General features: G+C 43.9%; 1 protein-coding gene across 1 annotated transcript; it reads right to left on the reverse strand.

The window, feature by feature from the left end:
* Nucleotides 1-1,412: 1,412 nt before the first annotated feature.
* On the reverse strand, nucleotides 1,413-10,514 carry LOC119391661 (glutathione S-transferase 4). Its single transcript, XM_049414922.1, has 5 exons — nucleotides 10,308-10,514; nucleotides 8,574-8,632; nucleotides 6,354-6,495; nucleotides 3,680-3,850; nucleotides 1,413-1,661 (listed from the first exon to the last, which is right to left on the reverse strand). Exons 1-5 carry the CDS (start codon nucleotides 10,446-10,448, stop codon nucleotides 1,524-1,526), a joined length of 651 nt encoding a protein of 216 aa, XP_049270879.1. The 5' UTR covers nucleotides 10,449-10,514; the 3' UTR covers nucleotides 1,413-1,523.
* Between the last annotated feature and the right edge of the window lie 10,288 nt (nucleotides 10,515-20,802).

Consider the following 20,802-nt stretch of genomic DNA (forward strand, 5'->3'; position numbering starts at 1 on the left):
GTGACTTGACAGAAATATTTCTCTGTAGTAGGACCAGGACCTGTACACAACTAAAGCTCGTCGCGTAACCTATAAACGACAGTGCCGAAGTTACACACCTAACCACAACGCGCAAGTGCATGAGAGCCTTTTTTTTGACAACCGAGCCGCTAAAAGGCTCTATTTACATGAGACTCAATACTTCTCATCTTTAGGACAACGTCAAGTGCACTTGGCAATGCGCTTGGACCACAGAGCGGCACCTACACTGATATGACTCTCGTGAACGGAGGATACGACGACCACACACAGCACTCTCGACAAGTGCACTCACTGATCTTATTACAGTACATATACAGCCGGTCAAGGCCAAATGCTTCTTTACATCGTGTTAGGCATCCGTACGAGCGGGTAAAGTAGCACTAACGCAACGGAACAAACCGCCTTTTGAGGACCTGCATGACGTACGCGCACATGCTAACACAACGAGGCTAGCAGACGACGCATGGAGCAATCCACACTAGGCGCGGTTCAGCCAGAAGCCGCCAGGCGGCGACTCCGCTCGATCTCGCGGCCAGTACTTAATTATCAAACCCGTTTACTGGTGTCAGTGCTGTAGGACAGAAAATTCCTACCTTCTTGAAATGACACAATGCACGGATACCATGAAGCGAATTCTGCTTATGGCAAAAGAAAACCTAGCGGACAGGCGAAAAATACTACTTTTCCTGTTATCACAGAAGCGCGGCAAATGCACAAGCACTGGCGTGTCCAGGGGGAGAGGGGGAATATAAACTTTCCGTGCATTTGTGTCAGTTTTGCATGCGTGTATGCACACACACACACACACCTACAAACACACGCGCGAACATACAAAAGGGATGGTTGAACACCCCACTCCGAGAAAAATTTCTGGCTATGCTAGTGTGCAAAAGCCTGCGTATTGTTGAGTGAGCCTCGGACACATACCTACTAAACTAAGACTTGCGACGCTGGTGGAGTGGCTCATGGACTCTTCCCCAGACATCAAGAAGGCACTACTCAAACACTTGAAACTTCTAGGCCTGTCTGATGACTAGATGTTGCTTCAAGAGTTGAAGATCGGGCGACTTGGTTTGTAGTACTTGAACTGGTACAGCGCATTGCGGGAAAAAAAGAAGAAACGGCCGAGCCAGCTAGACGAAAGGACATACCGCTCTGTTCTTTCCTCTGGATGCCTCGGCCGTTACTTCTTTCTTCCGCGATGCGCTGTACCAGTTCAAGTAGACCTTGCTTGTTTCAGCGGACCCAGACAGAGGTTCGCTTTCTTTTTAATAAAGTTGTTATCTCTTTCTCTCTCTCTCTCTCTCTTGCTCGAGCCTTATGGTATGTTGGAAAGCATCAAATGCGTTCACACAAAGTGCCCACACAACTGAACTGTATGTGTAGAAAGATTATCAGTATTATTTTTTCTTTGCTTTTTTTTCTAAGCACAACGTGTTTCACATTTTATTACAGTCAACTTTGCCGAAGATTCATTCGCACGGTTTTCTAGACATCGTGGCTCACTTCAAGTTGAGCCAGCGCTCTTGCATGGCGGCGAGAACTGGCTTGTAGATCTCGTCGTAGCCAGAAATGTCGGGCAAAACGCGCTCGTAGTAATCGCGCAACTTCGGAAACTTGGCCTTGTCAACGAAACGCATCTGAAATGCAAAGACAGTTTACAGAATGCAATTGCAGTTTCTCGTTTGGTTCGCTGAAAACTGTAGCAGAGCCTTAACCCTTAGGGTATTCATAACATGTACGGCTTTTTTATTCTTCGTTTGATCATTCTATTGAGTTATGTTTCTATGTATTTATTCCACATTAGGGCACGCATCTGCAACGCAGCGAGCGCGGAGCGTCGGCGTCGCGAGGCGAGAGGGGGTTGAGGGGGGGGCGACTTCAGCGATCGGCGCTCGCCCGTTGCCGATCGGGCGAGGTGGCTACATACTACTACTACTACTACACAGAGGAGGGAACGACCCACACCCTAAGGAGCTTCGCCCCTAAAAAGCGAGTGTTCTTCACTTCGCCCGCTAACCTCTAGAACTGCCATGGTACATAATTTGTACCGTCTAAAGTTCAGTGTGTGGAAATGCATTCCATACGCTATAACACGCGCATGCTGCTACGCTAAAGCAGCCGTGCCCACTGACTCTATCTGTATGACACGCGCTGAAATAAAGGCCGTATGCGTTTGCAAATAGCGCATGTTTAAGTATATGACAGGAAAATGAAGGGTACTATGCCGAGTGCTGTGTTCGTCGTTCTTTTTAGATAATATTTTGCGCTTCATATTTCTGCAGCACTTACGTTGTGCTGATTAGAAATGAGCGGACCTCAGTTCCCGACATTTGCAACGTGACCTCGTCCGCCGCAGCTTTTTACAGAAACAGGTGCTTGGAAGATCAATGTGGGTTTTTGAAGTATTCGAGGTATGAAATAAACATCCGCTTGTATTGTTAGCTTTGTTCACATTCAATTCTATAGTTAGCTGTGCAAAATTCTGGGCGTTTAAAATTCTTTCATATTAAAAAAGCGGCCGCACTTCAAGTTACGCCTATAGAAGGGATGAGGGCGATGCGAAAAGCAATCTTTGCGAATAATTCTGCTACTGTAAAACCAGTAGATGCCGAGCTTACACGTGCAGAAGCAAGTTTCGGCGCAAAAATTACTAATCGTGACATTGCAGTGGCTAAGAAGAGAGGCTAAGCAGTTTATCATATAACCTTCGAAGTGACGCACAATGCTGTCACAGTCTTCACTTCAACCGCGCATCGAAAGCACACATGGTGTTCTACTTTCTGCTCGTTTCTGTAGCGTCGTAGTCATGTTGAGATAGATTAAGGTAAACAATTTTTTATGTAGGAGAATATCATGTATTGACCGGACCTTTCCATGTGAGCTGCATTAGATGCGTGTTCTAATAATATCTGGGGTTTAACGTCCCAAAACCACGATATGATTATGAGAGACGCCGTAGTGGAGGGCTCCGGAAATTTCGACCACCTGGGGCTCTTTAACGTGCACCTAAATCTAAGCACACGGGCCTCAAACATTTTCGCCTCCATCGAAAATGCAGCCGCCGCGGCCGGGATTCGATCCCGCGACCTTCGGGTCAGCAGTCGAGCGCCATAACCACTAGACCACCGTGGCGGGGCATGATGCATGTTCTAAACAATCCTCTGAAAGCTTCCTTTTATTCGAAGAATTCTTAACGAATATTCTATGTATCACTTCGTTTTTCCTTGGGTAAAATTTGGTAGTATACTTACTTAAAACTTAGTGGGGATTAGACATGTGGCTTTATTGTATTCGAAGGTGTTAGCATTTCTATGCGGCATTCTTTAGCTGACGGGAAGTATTCGTTCCGCTAATGCGGAGACATTGTAACAATGACGGGGTTTTCCATGCCAATCAACGGGATTATCATGAGGTTCATCCTTGCGGAGGATCACGGAATCACATCGATAACGTATCGGTCTTTGATGCGCACATAAATCGAAGTGGGCGATTTTTCTTAATCTTTTCTTTCACTTTGACCCGCCAAAGTACAATTGACTTTGCCAGGATCGAAGCTGTCTGAACTCAGCAGCGCAATGCCATACTAACTGAGCAACTGCGTCACACCTGCACGCAATGTTAATGCGCGCACATGGAAGCGCCATACGTAGCTTACCTCGAATATTCCAACCATGCTTGAGAACAGACAAAGATCAGCAAGTGTCAACTGGTCGCCAACCGCAAACTTTTTGTCACCTATGAGGTGCTCGAAACTTTTGAGCACATTTTCTTCGAAAAACGTCACTTCCTCGCTGGTTGGCTTTCTCTTTTCACTCATAAGGGGTCGCTGCACATAAATTACAATCTCAATTTTATTTTCCCACCTTGCAAGACCGATGAGGGGTTTGTAGATAAAAGCTGCCCAAGGGCAGCTTGTGAAGTCTACAAACCTAATGTTCAGCAGGAAAGCAGTTGTAGAGTTTATACAGTTGAAATCAGAGATAAATACACAAAGGAAACACAAAAGTATACAACAAACAGAAATATGTACACATAAGTAAATTTAATGCATGCTATTTAAATGCACAATGTTCAGTTATTCGCGCGAAGAGGAAATAATAATAATTGTTGGGTTGAAATTAATAACTGTTGGGCCTCCCATTAGGGGGTCCTGTCAGTATCTCCTCAGGATCCAATAAAGTTCGTTGTCTGTCTGTCTCTCTGTCTGTCTGTCGGGGTACTACGTTCCAAAAAAACGATATGATTATGAGGGACGCCGTAGTGGAGGGCTGCGGAAGTTTCAACCAGCTGGGGTTCTTTAACGTGCACCTAAATGTAACTACACGGGCCTCAAGCATTTCCGCCTCCATTGAAAATGCGGCAGCCGCGGCCGGGATTCGATCCTGCGACATTCGGTTCGGCAGTCGAGCGCCATAACCCCTAGGCCAGCGTAGCTTTTGCGCAAACAGGAAAGCAGCAAATCGAAACGAATGAGAACGTAACCGTTAATGAGAGACGAAAGGGTCCTGTCCATTGGTCGCCACGTATCCTTGGATAGCCGACTGCTATCCAGCAGCAGGAATCACAGCAGCAATTTGAAGATCGGTGTTTTGGCGCGTGCAATTGAATAGAGTAACGGCTCCGGATCATATACTAACGGTCATTGCCGCCCTCATTTAAGTCATCCTAATGAGCTTACCAGTGTATCGGATATATTTTATTGGAAATCGCCAGCATTACTTGGTCAATGGGAAAAAAAATACGGAAAATATATAAATGGTAAAAGAGGCCCGGTATTACATTATGTCTGTGATGTTACGACTGATTAAACCTGCAATATAATTATATTATTATTATATTGTATTTTATTTGCTACGCTGAAATTGGCGCTTCAAAATACAGAATAAGGCGTGTAAAACGTTGCGGCGAGCCTATATTGTTGCGTTTTTGATATGCCCAAGTAAAGTTTCAGGGTACATATTCCGAGAATGTGTTTACCAATAAATATTTCCTCTACTAAATATGTTATTGCTCATAAAATGCTTCCCTGTTTTTTTTTATTTTTGCTTCCAAAAAAACCTATTCTCCATGGCTAGAAAAAAGTGAACAATTTGTTATATCTATTCAGACAGAACTGTCTGGGACATTACAGGGTGAATAAGGAGGACAAGAGTTATTTTTGCGAGTACTTCCTACCCTAATATTCAAAATATCTAATAAAATAAGACAACGTCTGGGCGAGGCGATAGCGGGTTAGCACTTGCTGCTTCACGAAACTCACATAATGAGCTGAATTCCTGAAGCTTACGAAGACTGTACTAAAGGAGCACATCGATCTTATTCATCTAGTGTGTTGCACTCGTTCTATGCACTGCAAAGTTATAGTCACATATATTTACATCGGCAAATGTGTAACATGGATATTTTGCGGGGTTTATAAATGTATGATCTCCTTAACTTAAGGTGTCGCCAAAGTAGGCGTCCATTATCACTGAAGGTAGGCATGAAAACACGAATACAAGAGAAGGATGGAGAGTTGGCGGTACCATGCCTGCGCATGCACAGAAAAGTCGTGTGTTCACTTTCTTTTCCGCCGCAGTGCGCACTTTTCAGTTGACAGTTGGCGTTTGCGTTGTCGTCATGTATTCAGTTCTGTGCGTGCGGGAGCTTATATATCTACCTTCTTTTATAATGAATCCATGCTGGCTAGCACAACTTTCTGTCATTATAAGTAAGCGTAAATACACGAACCATGCATATGTTCGCATCGTCATACGTCATCGCGGAACACCTCACAGTTTGCTCTCAGATGTAAGAAAATAAAGCAAAGAACAAAAAAAACAAAAAAATCACACCATCTCCCGCTAAAGGGGACCAAGAGGCGATGCGAAGCAGTGTTTCGGCATGTAGAGCCCGCGTTTCAGAGGTGGAGTGGTGAGAGGGAAAGGGGACAGGGGAAGTGGAGAGGGGTAAGGGAAAGTGAAGGGGGAAAGGGAAGGGGAGAGGTGAAGTGGAGAGGGGGAGAGGGGTGCGGAGAGGGGAATGAGAGGCGGTGGGGAGAGGTATTGTGGAGAGGGGATGGGAGAGGGGAAGTGGAGAGGGTTTGCGCATGCGCAGTAAGGGTGGTCACGCCGCACACCACCACCACCGGATTGAACTCCGCTATAAGATGCTTCACATCTAAAACATGGACTGCGATAGCAAGGTGTCCGAAAATTGAAAACAATGAAGGCCTCATATTATCAGCTCGAGAATGAAAGCGTGAAAATCTTAGAATCCAGAAAATCTAATAAAAAGGGAGGCCCATCGTGACCGAAATGCAAGAATTTTGCAGCGAATCGGGTACTCACGAAAAAGGTCATCTTGTGAGGTTGGATTGTGCAGGCAACCGTGGCAAGGACCTGGTCGATGCGAGTGCGGTGCTTCACGCACTCTGGATACAGTTCTGACTTGGGGGCGTACTTACGCAGCAAGTAGTAAGCTATGGCGTTGCTGGAGATCAGACAGGAAAGTAGATAAGTGACGCATCTATTCGCTGAAATCACTATACGAAATACCTATATATTTAAGCTTTCAATGGCAGCAGTGGCATCCTAAATATGGGTGCACGCGCAGACAACGTTTGATGGAAAATCATGCATATACGCTAGTGAAACCTCTGATTTGGTGCCTGCAAAACCACGTATGCTAAATATAGGAAAATTACGTTGCATTATGGGAGGCACCTACATGACAGTTGCCGTGAACTTTATTTACTTCCCAGACATGAATCACGTGTTCGTTTTTTAACATGAGACTTGCTTAAGGCTATCTACTTTGCATGAGACTTGCTTAAAGCTGACTACTACACTGATTCAGATGGACTTTGAAGGTTTTCCGGTGAGAAGGCCATGGGCAGGGTCTCTCTCCAACGTGAGTTTCTGACATATATGTTCGTTTTATACGAATTCGCTCTAATATGCACCCGAGAACTCTTATCTCCTTTTCCCTTCAAACATGTGCAGATACCAGGACGCTATTCAAGATATCAGAATGCGGCTCGCATAAGGTGTTTTAAAAAGGCACACAATGGTAAAAGCAATCCAAGAGCTGGGACAACGGTGTATATTCACGTGAAGTGTAAGGTGCAGGTATGTCACGCGGCTTGTTTCGTTTGCCGAGTGTCTTTCCAACGTGTTCAATTTGATGCCGCCATAGTAAAGCAGACAGAACGTCTCAATATATGTATATATATATATATATATATATATATATATATATATATATATATATATAGATATATATATATATATATATATATATATATATATATATATATATATATATATATATATATATATATATATATATATATATATATATATATATATATCAAGACAGAGAGAGTATCAGTTTAGAATGCTCGGTAACATTCCGTAGTAAAAAGCTAGGAGCATGAACTTCATTTTTTAATGGTATCAGTTTTTATTTGTTTATTAGTATTTATTTCGATTAGCTACGTTCACACGAATGGAAGTTGCATCGGCGCGACTATCTGAAAGCACAACGATAGTATCTGAGAAAAACGTTAACACCTGTGGTGCAGAATTACTGAATCTGCTTGGTAACCTGTGCAAGTAGGCTGGGCCATCTACGCTGATTTTCGCTTATACAATAAAAGGTCGTTAATTAGAACTCGTTTAATTCGAACTTATATTTAATTCGAACTGACGCCCTGGTCCCGGCCCTTGCCTGGTATTCGTATGGGGGAACACTCCCGGTAATTCGAATGCGTCGGTATCCGCAACGGTTAATTCGAAGGAGCCCGTGGTTTTCATCGCTCCTTCCAGAAGTCCACCCAGAGTGATCACAATTTGTTGCAAAAGCAAACCAAACCAAACTATATTTACCAGAGATAGAAAACAACGAAACACTAGCATTTCTCAGCAGATGAAAATTCGGACGCTGCACTGGAGCTCTTGGGCAAGCTGCAAACGATGCTAATGTAGTCGCGACTGAAGAAACGCTAGCAAATGTAAATTACTCATTACTTTCAATTGTGTTTGTTTTAACCTTGTCATGTAAATAAGCGTTCTTCGGAGCATAAATAGCGCCTCATATTTCGACATTAAAGATCACTGCTCACATGAATGCAAGTCGGTGCTTTGGTCTGGCGTATCAAAAGCTGATCAATTAATTCTGTTCGATGTTAGAGCTCCATGAACCTAATAAACGAAATCATCTGCCGTAAACGTGTAGTAGCGCCTAATTCTCGATAACGAGTCCAGAGCTGTCTTATGTGGATTCTGCCGTCGTAGTTTGGCGCCATGTCCGTTCATTCTAGCGGCCGCCCGGTTGTTCGAACTCCGCTTAATTCCAACAGTTTGACAGACCCCTTCGAGTCCGAATTAACGAGCTTTTACTTTAGTACGTTAACGTTTCTTGTTTAGTTCTAGACCTGTGGGAGGCCCACATTCAGCACCCTAATTTATTTCATATGCAACGGATGCAACGCAGTTTCAGACCCTAAGGTACATACAATTTGTGCTAGTTTCCAGACTTATTGGAAAAAGATTCGTACGTGTACCGACCTTTCGTAAACGATAAATCCCGAATCATCAAGCGTCGGTACCTTGTGGAACGGGTTTATCTATAGAAAAAGAAAATGTAGTCATATGGTAATGTGCACTGTATACTAACGTTTTCGTGTGCAGGGCCGTCAGTTGAAACGGTGACTTCAGTCGTAATGCTTATTATAAAGTTACAATTTCAAAAAAAAAAGTTTTTGTAAAAAAGAGTGCCCAGCAGGTATGTTTATTCCCATCTGTCATTTTCGCCAGGGAATATTTGATGCAACGTTTTTTTTTTATTAAGAAAGAAGTGAGAGTCTATTTAGAAGTATTTTACAAAATGAATTTCATATTGGGTAAAATTACCCTGAATCTTAATGCACTGCATAAAAGGCGCCGTTTAAATGTGATATGACCGGTCATTTGCTAACATGCTGCAATCGAGCTCGATGAGGATTCATGTTTCCTCCTCTGAAATTGATTCTGAAAGTTGGCTGGCTCAATTTCCTCTCCCTCGATGTAAGCATGGATACACACAGCATGCATTTGCACACATCGTTATACGTTCACAGTTTGGTCTCAAAGGCAAGAAAATAAAGAAATCATGAGTATTGCTATAGCAAGCTGTTAGAGATTTCAAAGGAAAGAATGCATGATTTTAACAATGACAACTGAGGTTTTGATTTGATATGATTAGATGGCACACCGTACTTTACTTTAAAGTGGAGTTGGGCAAAAATAAATGAAATATAAATTAAAAAAAACTGTGCCCTGCCTGCACCACCTAAGTATCGCAGGCCAAAATCGATAAATTAGATAAAAGAACAAAATGTACTAAAATTTCTATTAAAAGAAAAAATACAAAAGAAACAGTAACAGTTTGATCCCACCACCCAGCGAAGCCGCCTCCAAGGGCATAATTCTCTAGATTACATACTACGGTTTCTCTTCATCTTGACTTACAACTGTTTTGACACAATGGATCTCCGATGAGCTCGTCTTGACTAACAAGTCTTCCATTCTTTTCTTTTACTCTTGTCTCTCTTGTGTAGGCTTTCCATTCCGGCACACCGTACTGGAGGGCTCCGGAAATATCGACCATCTGGTGTACTTCAACGTTAACTGACATCTCACAGTATACGCGGGCCTCTATTACTTCCCCTCCGTCGACATGCGACCGCCATGGCCAGGATCTAACCCGCGACTTTCGGGAGAGCAGCCGAAAACCGTAACCAGTGTACCACAGAGGCGCACGAGGTTCAACAATGGCTCTGCAAACTATTTTGCGGATGCACCGCCAACGCGGCAGTCGTTTTATGTGGAAATTGAAGAGCGTTACATTGCTATACAGGATAACAGATTTCAGAAATTCGTCACAAAAATTAGAAGGCTTGCCCGAAGATGCCTAGCGTCGGGCACTACAATAGCAGGCAAACGCTGGGATAGCTAGTGCTACACCCTGAAATGGTACTTCAAGGTAAAACGCCAATTATTAAAAAGTTATGCACTGCGCTTTATTTAAGCCCAACAAAGAACAGGGCCCGTATTCACAAAAACGTATTACGCTAAAAATTTTCGTAAGATAATATGTCAGCCGATCACGAGTCGGAATATGTCATTACCCAAACCGGCTAACAAATTTGAAACCGATTTACGAAATAAAAGTTTTCTAAATTCGGACGCACACGTATATATGCGGTTATAACCGACGCAATTCACTCTCAGATAACACGGGATGATACCATGATTCCTAACCTTAAGGTATTCTGGTGTCAGATGCTCCTTCTTGAAAAAATCAAGGTTCTTGAGCTCGAGCTCTGCGCCGACCTTCTTGGCCACAGAACGGACGAAGGCGCAGGGCGGACTGCCGATTATGCTGTACAGGGTGACGGGCATGGCGAATGGAGTGATGGACGGCAGTTACGGAGCCACAAACCTGGAACGAACAAAGCCGACGCGACGGCGACCGCTTTAGTGAGTGCCTTTTTAAAGGGCTCGCGATTTCCTGTGACAGTGCATAATCTGTGCACCTCGGCTTCCTGCTGAGCCACAGCTGGTGCCCATAGATCGTACGTTGAACAAAATATGCAATGAAAAAAAAAAAGAAAGAACCTGGCAATGCAGGCCGAGTGCGCGAGCACATAGCGTACGTAAGTTCTATTTTAGTCCAAGTCGCTATGGTACCCTTTCGGCTTCATGTATTCGCATATGCATCACATTTGGAGTAAATTGCGATTGGTATTGTTTTTATATGATTTGATCGATATTACACCAAGTACATAGAATAAATAAAACATACAAGCTTAGAATTATAGTCAGCATACTGTGTTTTTCAGTGGAATTTCTATTTGAAACAGTATATTAACACTCACCTAAAAATATTACGTTTGAAGCGTTTCAGGTGGTCTTTGAAAGCATGGCTTCTTTCTCGCAATAATTAGGCTATCATTCAGGTTTCGCGAAAATTTTAATGATGTTCTTTTATTAATCTTATGGATTGCCTTTTAAAACATACCCACTCTCGCCTCATTAATTAATTTCGAATATAGACTTAGCGCTGCCTCTGTATGTGTTCTTCGATGTATATTTGGAATAATTTCTTACACTTATATATATATATATATATATATATATATATATATATATATAGTGAAGCAAAACCTGTATTGTAAATCCGTCCATGTGCTTCCTAAAGTTGCTTTGTTTGATCCTCATACGAGACCTTCCCACAGTCAGTTTTTCTGCCTCCTTCTGAAAATGTTAAGCCTTTATATATGCATTTTATTTTGCAATTCGGTTAACACATAACATGCACTCGCGTTGAATTAGGACGGATCTCGATTGCCTACACTTGATCAACGGGAAAGTATGATGAAAAAATTGTTTAAGTGAAGAAAAGAAGGTCAGTTGGTTATCGCTACTGAACTCACCCATGTAGCGATGATGATGATAATGAAAACATTGCTTTATTAAAGTGCGAAGAAAACTAGGAGTGTCTCTATTCCAGGGCACCTATGACAAGCTCTGCGATAGCCCAGGCCCGCCGGACGAGCGCCCGACAACCTCGGGGGCGCCGTCACGAAGGGTGCCTTCCCACTGCTCTGTGGTACGGGTGGACCGAAGGATTGGTGGGAGGGGAGGGAAGTAGGCAGCGGTGCCCTCTACGGTGACGTGAAAGGTTGTGGGGATGACGCCATATCCTGGACAGGTGTCGGTATAGAAGTTAGATATAATTTGTGCAAGAAGTGCAGATTTGGGAAAGTTCGGGCCTGCAGACCCATGTAACGAAAGTTTTCTCTAATGCCGTGTTATACAGTCACTTAGTCATGTAGCCCTCCGGTAGGAATCACAGCAGCGCTTTTATAGCCTGCTGAAACCGGGACATTGAAGACTACAGCGCACAGTGGTGGGCAACAAACAGTCTCCTACCTGTTAACGTTTATGCTGTGGAAAGCACAGGTTTTTGGTGTCCCAAGAAGTGGCAGTTGTTGGGATGATGTTTACTACTTGCTGGTGTGAAGAAAACAGGTATTTTCGAAGAAGCCCGAAACGCTCGCTTCATATCTTGAATCGATGTGCATATCCAAAAGACAAACTCATAGATGACAGTAACATTGCTCACAGTGAAGGTAAAAAAATTATGATATCGAGATCATCAAAAACAGCATGCGCCGTAAATGCTTTCCTTCCTATCATAGGTGACAAAATCAGCTTATTATCTGGCCATGACAAAGCAATGTTCTCACGAAGACTAAAGCGAACCTGAACCTGACCGGGCTTACTTGAATAGAAACAAGAAATGTATTTCAATATATCAATACACCCAATTTATGTTTTAGATTGTAATCAACACATGTACGTTGTGTTTGTGTTTTTTCGGCTTGATAAGTGTTATATCTTTCTTTTTCGAAGGAGAGTTGAGAACTCCGACGAGATTGCAGCTTGTAAGGAATTCTGTTGCCACCATTGGATCCTATCTACTGCTTACAATGAAACTGGGAAAAATGTGTTTTGTGTGGAGAGTTCGTCTCAAAACCATCAGGCTCTGCTTACCTGTAGATAAGAGAGATATTTATTCTGACAGAAATGCTGAGAGACGTGTAGATCAAGATGCGTACGTGTGCTACTGTGATTTTCTTTAGGCGTACATTCCCTAAGGGAAAACTTACATTACAGTGGTTTTCCTCTCTAGTTAGTTCTAACGGGCCCGTCTGGTATACCAGACAGCAGTTCCCAGTGTTTTGCAGAAGAGTGACCTGTGCCTCAGCAGCGTCGCCACCGCCACGAGCTCGTCGTTGCTGTGATTGGCGGTACACGTCTCACCAGTGCCCGTTTACCCGCGTCCCCTAGCAGTGAACCTATTGGCAACTGGTCGAAATGCGAGGTGTGTTTCAAATTAGTGCTTACTTCAACGAATTTTCGTCGCAAAGAGAGCGTGACCGCTGTGGACAATCGGCCCGGAATGACCACGGTACTGAATAAGCGATTCAACAAATGACAACGTTCGTTTGTAGAAATTGTGAATAGGTAAAGTTTGCAATGACTGTATCGAACAACACCGTACTCAGTGAACGTCAACTCGTTAGCCATACTTGTCCGCTTGAAATTTGACGGCGTTCCTGCCAGCGCCGTCCGTCACGCGAGAATGAATACTTAATTTTTCGCAGTTTCCCGGGGCACCTTAGCGTTGTTCGATTTATTCTACTTCAAAACACCGGCGTTTCGTTCGGCCAGCAGCACCGCGGTGGGAGAAGTTTCAATGGCGGAGCTGAAGGTATTCGTTCCGCCGTTTTGCGTGACAGAAGAATAAGCTGCGCCTAGCGGATGCAACGCAATAATGCGGCCTGCGCGCGCGCTCTTCTTCATACTAGGATTGACTGTTAATAAAGAGAGTGTGCTCTTGGCGACGTAGATTCAAGAAATGAGGACAGTTATAGTACATATTTCTGTATCGGTTGTAATTTGGCGGATAATAAGGCCTGTGGCGAGCACGCTCGCTGAGGTTGACACGATGGATGCGCAATGTAGGCGTTTCTTTAATGCGTGTGCCTTCCGAAGAAAAAAGAAAGAAGAGAAGCACAGATCAGATAAACCGGAAAGAAAAGAGAGAAATAAGCAGAGAGGAACAGAAGAAAGAGAGGACCTTGCCAATTATGAGCATGCTAATTAGAAGCATGGTCATTAAAACCACGTTAATTAAGACAGTGCTGTTTCGGAATTTGGTAATCAGGAACTTGCTAATTAAGGCCTTGCTAATAATCTAGGTGTAGCGCAATCTCCCTGTTAGTCCAACTGTGCACCGCTAGTGCAAGCTGCCCATATTTCTGTTCTAAGCGTAAATTACACGCAAAACGCCACTTTTGCGCTGTTTCACTCCATGCTGCATTATACTCTCGCTTTCACATGTCCTTCAGGCGCAACCGTGAAGAAGGCATTTTTAATGTTTTTTTTTTCCTGAGTGCGTTCACTTACAACCATACTTGTTCAATTTACTGTTATAAACTGTGCTGCATCGAACGGAATTGATAGATGACGAGGGGCTCCTTGAAGTGCCCTTAAACACCAACGACGCACTCAAGCGGTTCTTTCCGTCGTGCGTTTATGCAATACATATTTCTTTCATGACCAATTAGAACGAAATGCAACAAAATAATACACTTATTCGAAACAAAACTGCTGTGGTACTCATTTGTCCTTTGCCCCTGCGCCCGCCCCCCTCCTCCTAAAGACATTCTTAGATTCACGAAGTATAGCACCTATATCTACTTGCACACAAATGAGATGCGAGAGAAAGGGAGGACAGCCGGAATGGACTGTGTCGAATGGCTACTTTATATTGCTGCAAGGGAAATAACGAAAGAAAGAGGGCGAGAATAACACAGACACAAAGCGTAGGTGCAATAAAGGTAGAAGTGAGAAGTAAAGAAATCTATAATGACAAAAAAAAAATAGCGTAGCTTGCATAGAGGCGCAATGCTAAAGAGACAGCCAAGCCGATGGGCACCTATGCAGTCCTGGATTTTGCTGTTTTTCCAAGTTTTGCAAATTTTCTCTTTCTTTCTTCTTCTCACTCCACTCTGTTTATTCTATGTCTTTTTTCTCTGTTTATTTCTATTTATTTATTTATCTTTATTTCTTTCTCTTTTGATCTTTCTTCCTCTTTCATCCCTTTATCTCTCTAGCTTAAGATCTCTCTATTTCTCACTGCGCTTCCTCTTTCTTCCTATCATTTTCTCAGTATATTTCTTTCTCTTCTCTTTCTTTGATTATCTCCGCTCCTATCTTTCTTTCTCTTTCTGTATTTCTTTCTGTCTACTTCACTCTTGCTCATTATTCCTATGCTATGCTTTACTCTCTCCACTCCTCAATACCCTCCTACTCACCATAACATCTCTCCTCCTCGTTCTCACTTCCCTTTCCCAAGCCTTGCTTCACTACACTATACAAGGCTACACTATGCTCTTCTAGCGTACCTCGATAGCCGAGTGGGTACGACGCTCACCTTCGGATCGAAAGTACGCGGGTTCGAATTCCGACAGGAACATCCTGTTTTCGCCAAGAATCTTTCTCATCATCTTTCTTTCTCTCTCTCCGTCTCTCTCTCTCTTTCTTTTTATCTCTCCCTACTAGTTCTCTCACCGATCAGGGTTATTAAGCCCACGCCGGAGAAATGCGCGCACGTGTTCAGGGAGGTAAGAAGAGGATGAAGATGAAGAAGAGGATGTAGAGAACGCCTGTTCATTCATGATAATCATCATTTCTGTTTCCGACACACAAATTACGGCGAGCTTAAACAGCTTCTCTGAAAATGCCACAGCATGGATCTTATACGTATAATCTGGCCAGTATAATTCTCACTTCAAATTCCTTCAACTTCATCCACAATCTTTGGAAACAGCCAACAACAGATAGATAGATAGATAGATAGATAGATAGATAGATAGATAGATAGATAGATAGATAGATAGATAGATAGATAGATAGATAGATAGATAGATAGATAGATAGATAGATAGATAGATAGATAGATAGATAGATAGATAGATAGATAGATAGATAGATAGATAGATAGATAGATAGATAGATAGATAGATAGATAGATAGATAGATAGATAGATAGATAGATAGATAGAGAACTTTATTTGGGTCCTGAGAAACGCTACTCTTAGAGGTAGAACGCTGGGCTTTCACGCTTGCTGTAGAAATAATTTTCTCTAATCGGGCATGGTGACGTGGAATTGAGGTACCCCTGTATGGAAAACTACATTTTTTTTCTTATCATTTTTGCCACTGTGGGCTTCAATACACGCACACAAAATTATGGCACTGCCATCTGCATCTCACCGGCAGGCGGTTCAGCGTAAGGCAGGAAAAAAACGTTTCTACAAAGCTTATTCAAACACAAATTGCAATCTAGCGCATATATGTGCATGCATAGTAAATCTGCCTTTTCCATCATCATGAATTTCAAGGCTGTAATGGTCCAGCCGTAGAATGAAGCTGTTGCAAATAGTTTGGTTAGCGTCAAAATAACCTATTCATTAGCAGAGACTTTGTCTGGGCAAGATGGTGCGACATTGCAAAATATAACAGTACGAAGGACGGGACTAAAGACACTCGCAGCACTCGTCCTGTGGTTTTTGTGTCTTCAGTCCCGTCCTTCGTGCTGTTATATTTTGCAACTTATTCATACTCTAATGAAACGCTGTGCGGGTTAGATTCCTGGCCACGGCGACCACATTTTGATGGCGTTCAATTAGAAAAAGTCCTATTTATATGTTGGTGCACCCTGAGAAACCCACGATGGTCGAAACAAATCCTACAGCTCCGCGATATGGTGCGATTCATGTTCATACGTGCCGCGTTTAGCAGGTCCACCCAAATTTTCTTGAAAATTCATCGTTTTTTTTTTGTAACAAGCGAATAGTGTCGACATCATCAATACTACGCAGAAACGATTCCGCACGCGCCTTCTTGGTTGTTGCTTTTTATTCGGATACAACGAAATGGGGGAGAATACGGGACAGCTAATGCTTGCACCGGATGTGACACTGCCCTTTTGAATGATACGACTGTCTGGGCGTTTTGATCGAAGCATCCGGTAAAATATATGTTTCGTCTGTTCTTTTTTTTTTATGCGCCCTGCCATCGTGAATAATTGTAACTGTAGTTCGCCGTATCTCTTCATGACTCATGGTAGACGTAAATTGGAAATACACGAGTGCAATTAAACTAGGAACGTTCTGTTTGCAAGCCGGCGCATTGAGTGCATGAAGTGCGCTTTCAGAACGCCACGTGGCAAATTGTTGCGGGAAAACATCTGTGCTATGCATATTATAAAGCGGGTCTCGGCCATGATCAGCTGCTTGAGAGGGACAATATTCTATGACTATAGATTTTAACCGAATGTACAGGGGTGGTCCAAAGTTCGCAGGCCACTATTCCATGTATTCCAATGGCAGAGTGGCCTGGGAACTATTGACCACCCCTGTACATTAGCCCAAAAAGGAGCAACAAGTGGATCACTGACCGATAATGGTTTTAAGAACAAGAAAACATGCACATGTATAATGCTACACTATAGCAAGGGACGATATGCGTGAAGGGAAAGAGTGAGAGAGAGGAAAACGTTTATTCGGTGGTCAGTAAGTGAATGTGGGAGAGTCCCTTATTCCAGGAACCCTCTGGCCTGGACCGCCTGCCGGGCCCGCGCGACGAGTTGGCGCTGGTCGACCAGGTACGGCTTGGACATCGCAGCCTTCCACGAAGGGAAAGAGACAATTTTTTTTGATCATAATGAAACAGAACAAAATAATTCATTTGAGAGCATCGAAGATCAGAGAACTAGGAGAGGTATTTTCGGCGAAGTGTTCGTGAACCAGTGCGGTACACCGGTACTTTCATTCACGGAGAGCAGCCACTAGACGCTGACCGTCCAACGTAGTCCTTCCAGTGCTCCCGGTAGCAGCACAGGGGTTCCTCCCACGGCTCCTTAAAAGCACGTCTCTACAGAAGCAAGCTTTAGGGCATCGGCACAGCATCCGAGTTAGTTGGTGCAGCTGTACGCAGGCACGTAGCCAGGATTTGTTTTCGGGAGGGGGGGGGGGCCAAGGCCTAATTGTTCGAAAAAAGTCTTTCCATTGCTAAAATAAAACAAACGTTGCCCGGGAATATAGAAGGCCGGACGAATTTCGGGGGAGGGGGGCGGGCCCCCCCCCCCCCTTGCCTACGTGCCTGGCTGTACGTATAGCTGGGAGACTGAGGTGTTCTCCGTGACTGGCTTCCGTATTCACTCGAAATTAAATCACTACAACCTTGCTCATTGTTGCCTCGACACGTTCGGTGTGGTGGTCTTGTCTGACGAATCGCGCGGCGCACGCTGACATGCCCGTCTTCTGTGCTTAGACCAACGTCGGTCGGCCGAAGCAGCTGGTGAGACGCCTGCCCCAATATCAGCGCGTTTGTTCAATTCATGTCGCGACACAGTGGCTTGGGACCCACGGCAGACAGGCCATGACCCCCGGCACAAGTCTGGATAGATTGCGGGGAGAAAAGGTAAGGGGCCCGGTCATTGTGGAGTTGGGAAAAAGAGGTCTTTTCAAAAGTCTTTGAAGGGAGCAGCAAGAATTGAGCACTGTGGGGCACGGTAAGAAGGAGTAAAAGTTGAGTATCCGGAGCCATACCGTGAATGGGGCATTTCCTGCTCCTCCTTTCATTCCCACTGATCTCCCAACACTACGAGAAACAGGACGGCTGCAGAAGGCAAGTTGCGCGGCGTTCTGTAACTCTCTACTTTATATCACTCGCCGAAGGAGGCAGACAACCCTTGGGCGTTGACGCTTTGCTTCTGTTATGTTGATTCCTGATATTTGTTCAATGCAAAGCAAGCGCAATTTGAGAAAAACCGGCTTTTTAACAGTGACAAAGTAGTGCGATCTATGAAAAGCGGAACACAAAGAGAGGATAGACGCAGCCTTTGAAAAAGAGCTTCCATCTGTGTAGTTGCGCAGCAATATGCAAATGAAGCAATAAACTCGAATTTTAAACGTTGACAAAGAGCTTCCATCTGTTAGTTGTGCAGCAATGAAGCAATAAACTCGAATTTTAAGTCGTTGAAAAAGACCGACCATCTGCGCAGTAGAAGAACAACCAAGTGTGCACGCTTCCTTCGTTCGCATCGTTTAGGAAACCGTGCCATTCATGTGGACGAAATGACCTTCGGACACTCTCTTCTTGTCTACAGCAATGTTCTCCACGAACCCGTGGAGAATCTGCTCTCGTCCAATGTACTCAAGGGTTTAAAAGAATTAGCCGGGCGCAACAACATAATGCCTCCTGTAAACTATATATGTGGTGCCGCTGTTAAAAACTACAAGATTGGAGGCAGGCGAGTGAAATCAGTTGCAAATTGCTCGCGCATTACAGATATCTTTTTTTTGTTTTGTAAATTATTTATTTGTCAGTTAGGATTATTTAACTAAATTGCTTAATATTGACATCAGGCAAGAAATGCGACTTGCAAAGTTCGAGAGCATCTTCAGAAATCCCCATTGCATTATTTGCGATAAAGAAAGTCTGACGTATACCATTTTCCCCAAGCTGCAAAAAAAGCCCGCGAAATACAAAAAGAACCACGTTAATAGCGCATTCGCGCGGTAGCGAACGTGCTGCTGTCAGCCGTGGTTTGAGCGAATGAAATCAGCTGCGGCCGCGACTCGCCGGCTCCCTTCCAGCGGTAGGCCGATAAGTTGGCGGTGGTTTCTTGGCCCGCGCCAGCCAGTCGGCGAGCGTGACGGTGCAAGTTGTAGCGAGCGCGGGCCATGAAACCACCGTTAACTACCGCGGTAATATCCCGTATAGCTTCTCTAACCTCATCATCATCGAACATTTTTGTGTCTGTGCAAGAAATACTCTATTTAAATCCTGCAATAAGTGGCACTTACTGCCTGTTGAAGGCATACCTTAACAGAAAAAAAACGCAATGCCCATCCCATTCACGTATTCACTCGCGCTGTCTCACAATAGTACGAGTGCTCACTAGCGGACGTCAACAGCAGTTTCCAAGTACGCGGAAAGCACGAATTTAATGGCTGGCACAAACAGTTTGGACAATTCTGTGTACAGCGCTTCACTGAACACCAATTCCGCCCCCGCAAGATTCGGACGCAATCAAGAGGAGCGAAGAAATGTCACGTACAAATAGGTCTCCACCGCTGACAACGACGGAGTCTTGCTCTTGTGTGAGCATATTCCCCGTAAGGGGTAGGCAGAACGTTAGGTGGGCAGATTAGGTTAAGAAGTTTGCGGGGATAACGTTGTCGCAGTAAGCACAGGACCGGGTTAATTGGCGTAACATGGGAGAGGCATTTGCACTGCGGCAGACGTAGCCAGGCTTTCGAGATGATGATCATTCCCCATAAGCGAGGAATAGTGTGGGGACCACTACTGATAGTTGACGGCGAAAGCGTAGCAAAGAGTATTTCTCACAAAAAAGTTCGTCTTCTGTCAAAGTAAGCACTTCACAACGACAGCAGCCATTATCTGCAATGGCGCCCACAGCGGCATTGTTTTGTCTCTGTAACACACCAGGTACGAAGTATATTGTGTAGCAAGGAAATATCAAAAGACTCTGTTATGATTGACAAGCAACAACGCTCAAAACACTTCTCCACATTGCAGCTAGCATTGTTATAACCGGGTAAAATTTCTTCTTACCTAGGCATATGACTTGTATGCACTTTGCATCCTTCCGTACTTATATACAGTAGTACTTTAATACTCTATAGTTTAGAAACGACTTTCAACGTTGTTATTTTTGCTTTCTTTCTTGTTCTTTTCTTGTTCTTTTTTTTTGCGGTTCTCAATTCGTATCTCCTCGTGTTTACTCCACACGGCTTTGAGAGTACAATCAATGAAATGTGGTGTCACGTCTGTATGGCTTTCTCATGCATATTTTATCTTTTCCTACTAATTTCGACCCACTGGAGACTACTTTCCGGGCATGTAAGCGACGAGCACATGCAGCAACTGACGCTAGTGCCCGTCAACATGAAAAATGACCAGGCAGAACAGTCGCATGAATCGTTGCAGTGAACGACGTCCACGGATGCTTGTGTGACACTGAAGTTCACACACTGTTTGATGCTCGGATGGCCGAGTGAGCGATATACCTGTGCACACCGAATTATTTTGCTATTTTCCGTCAGGCGGTCGCCGGGTTTCCTGTTTCAAGCTTTTTGCCAGCGCACAT

The sequence above is a fragment of the Rhipicephalus sanguineus genome, chromosome 4 (genome assembly GCF_013339695.2).
Source record: "Rhipicephalus sanguineus isolate Rsan-2018 chromosome 4, BIME_Rsan_1.4, whole genome shotgun sequence".
Taxonomy (NCBI): domain Eukaryota; kingdom Metazoa; phylum Arthropoda; class Arachnida; order Ixodida; family Ixodidae; genus Rhipicephalus; species Rhipicephalus sanguineus.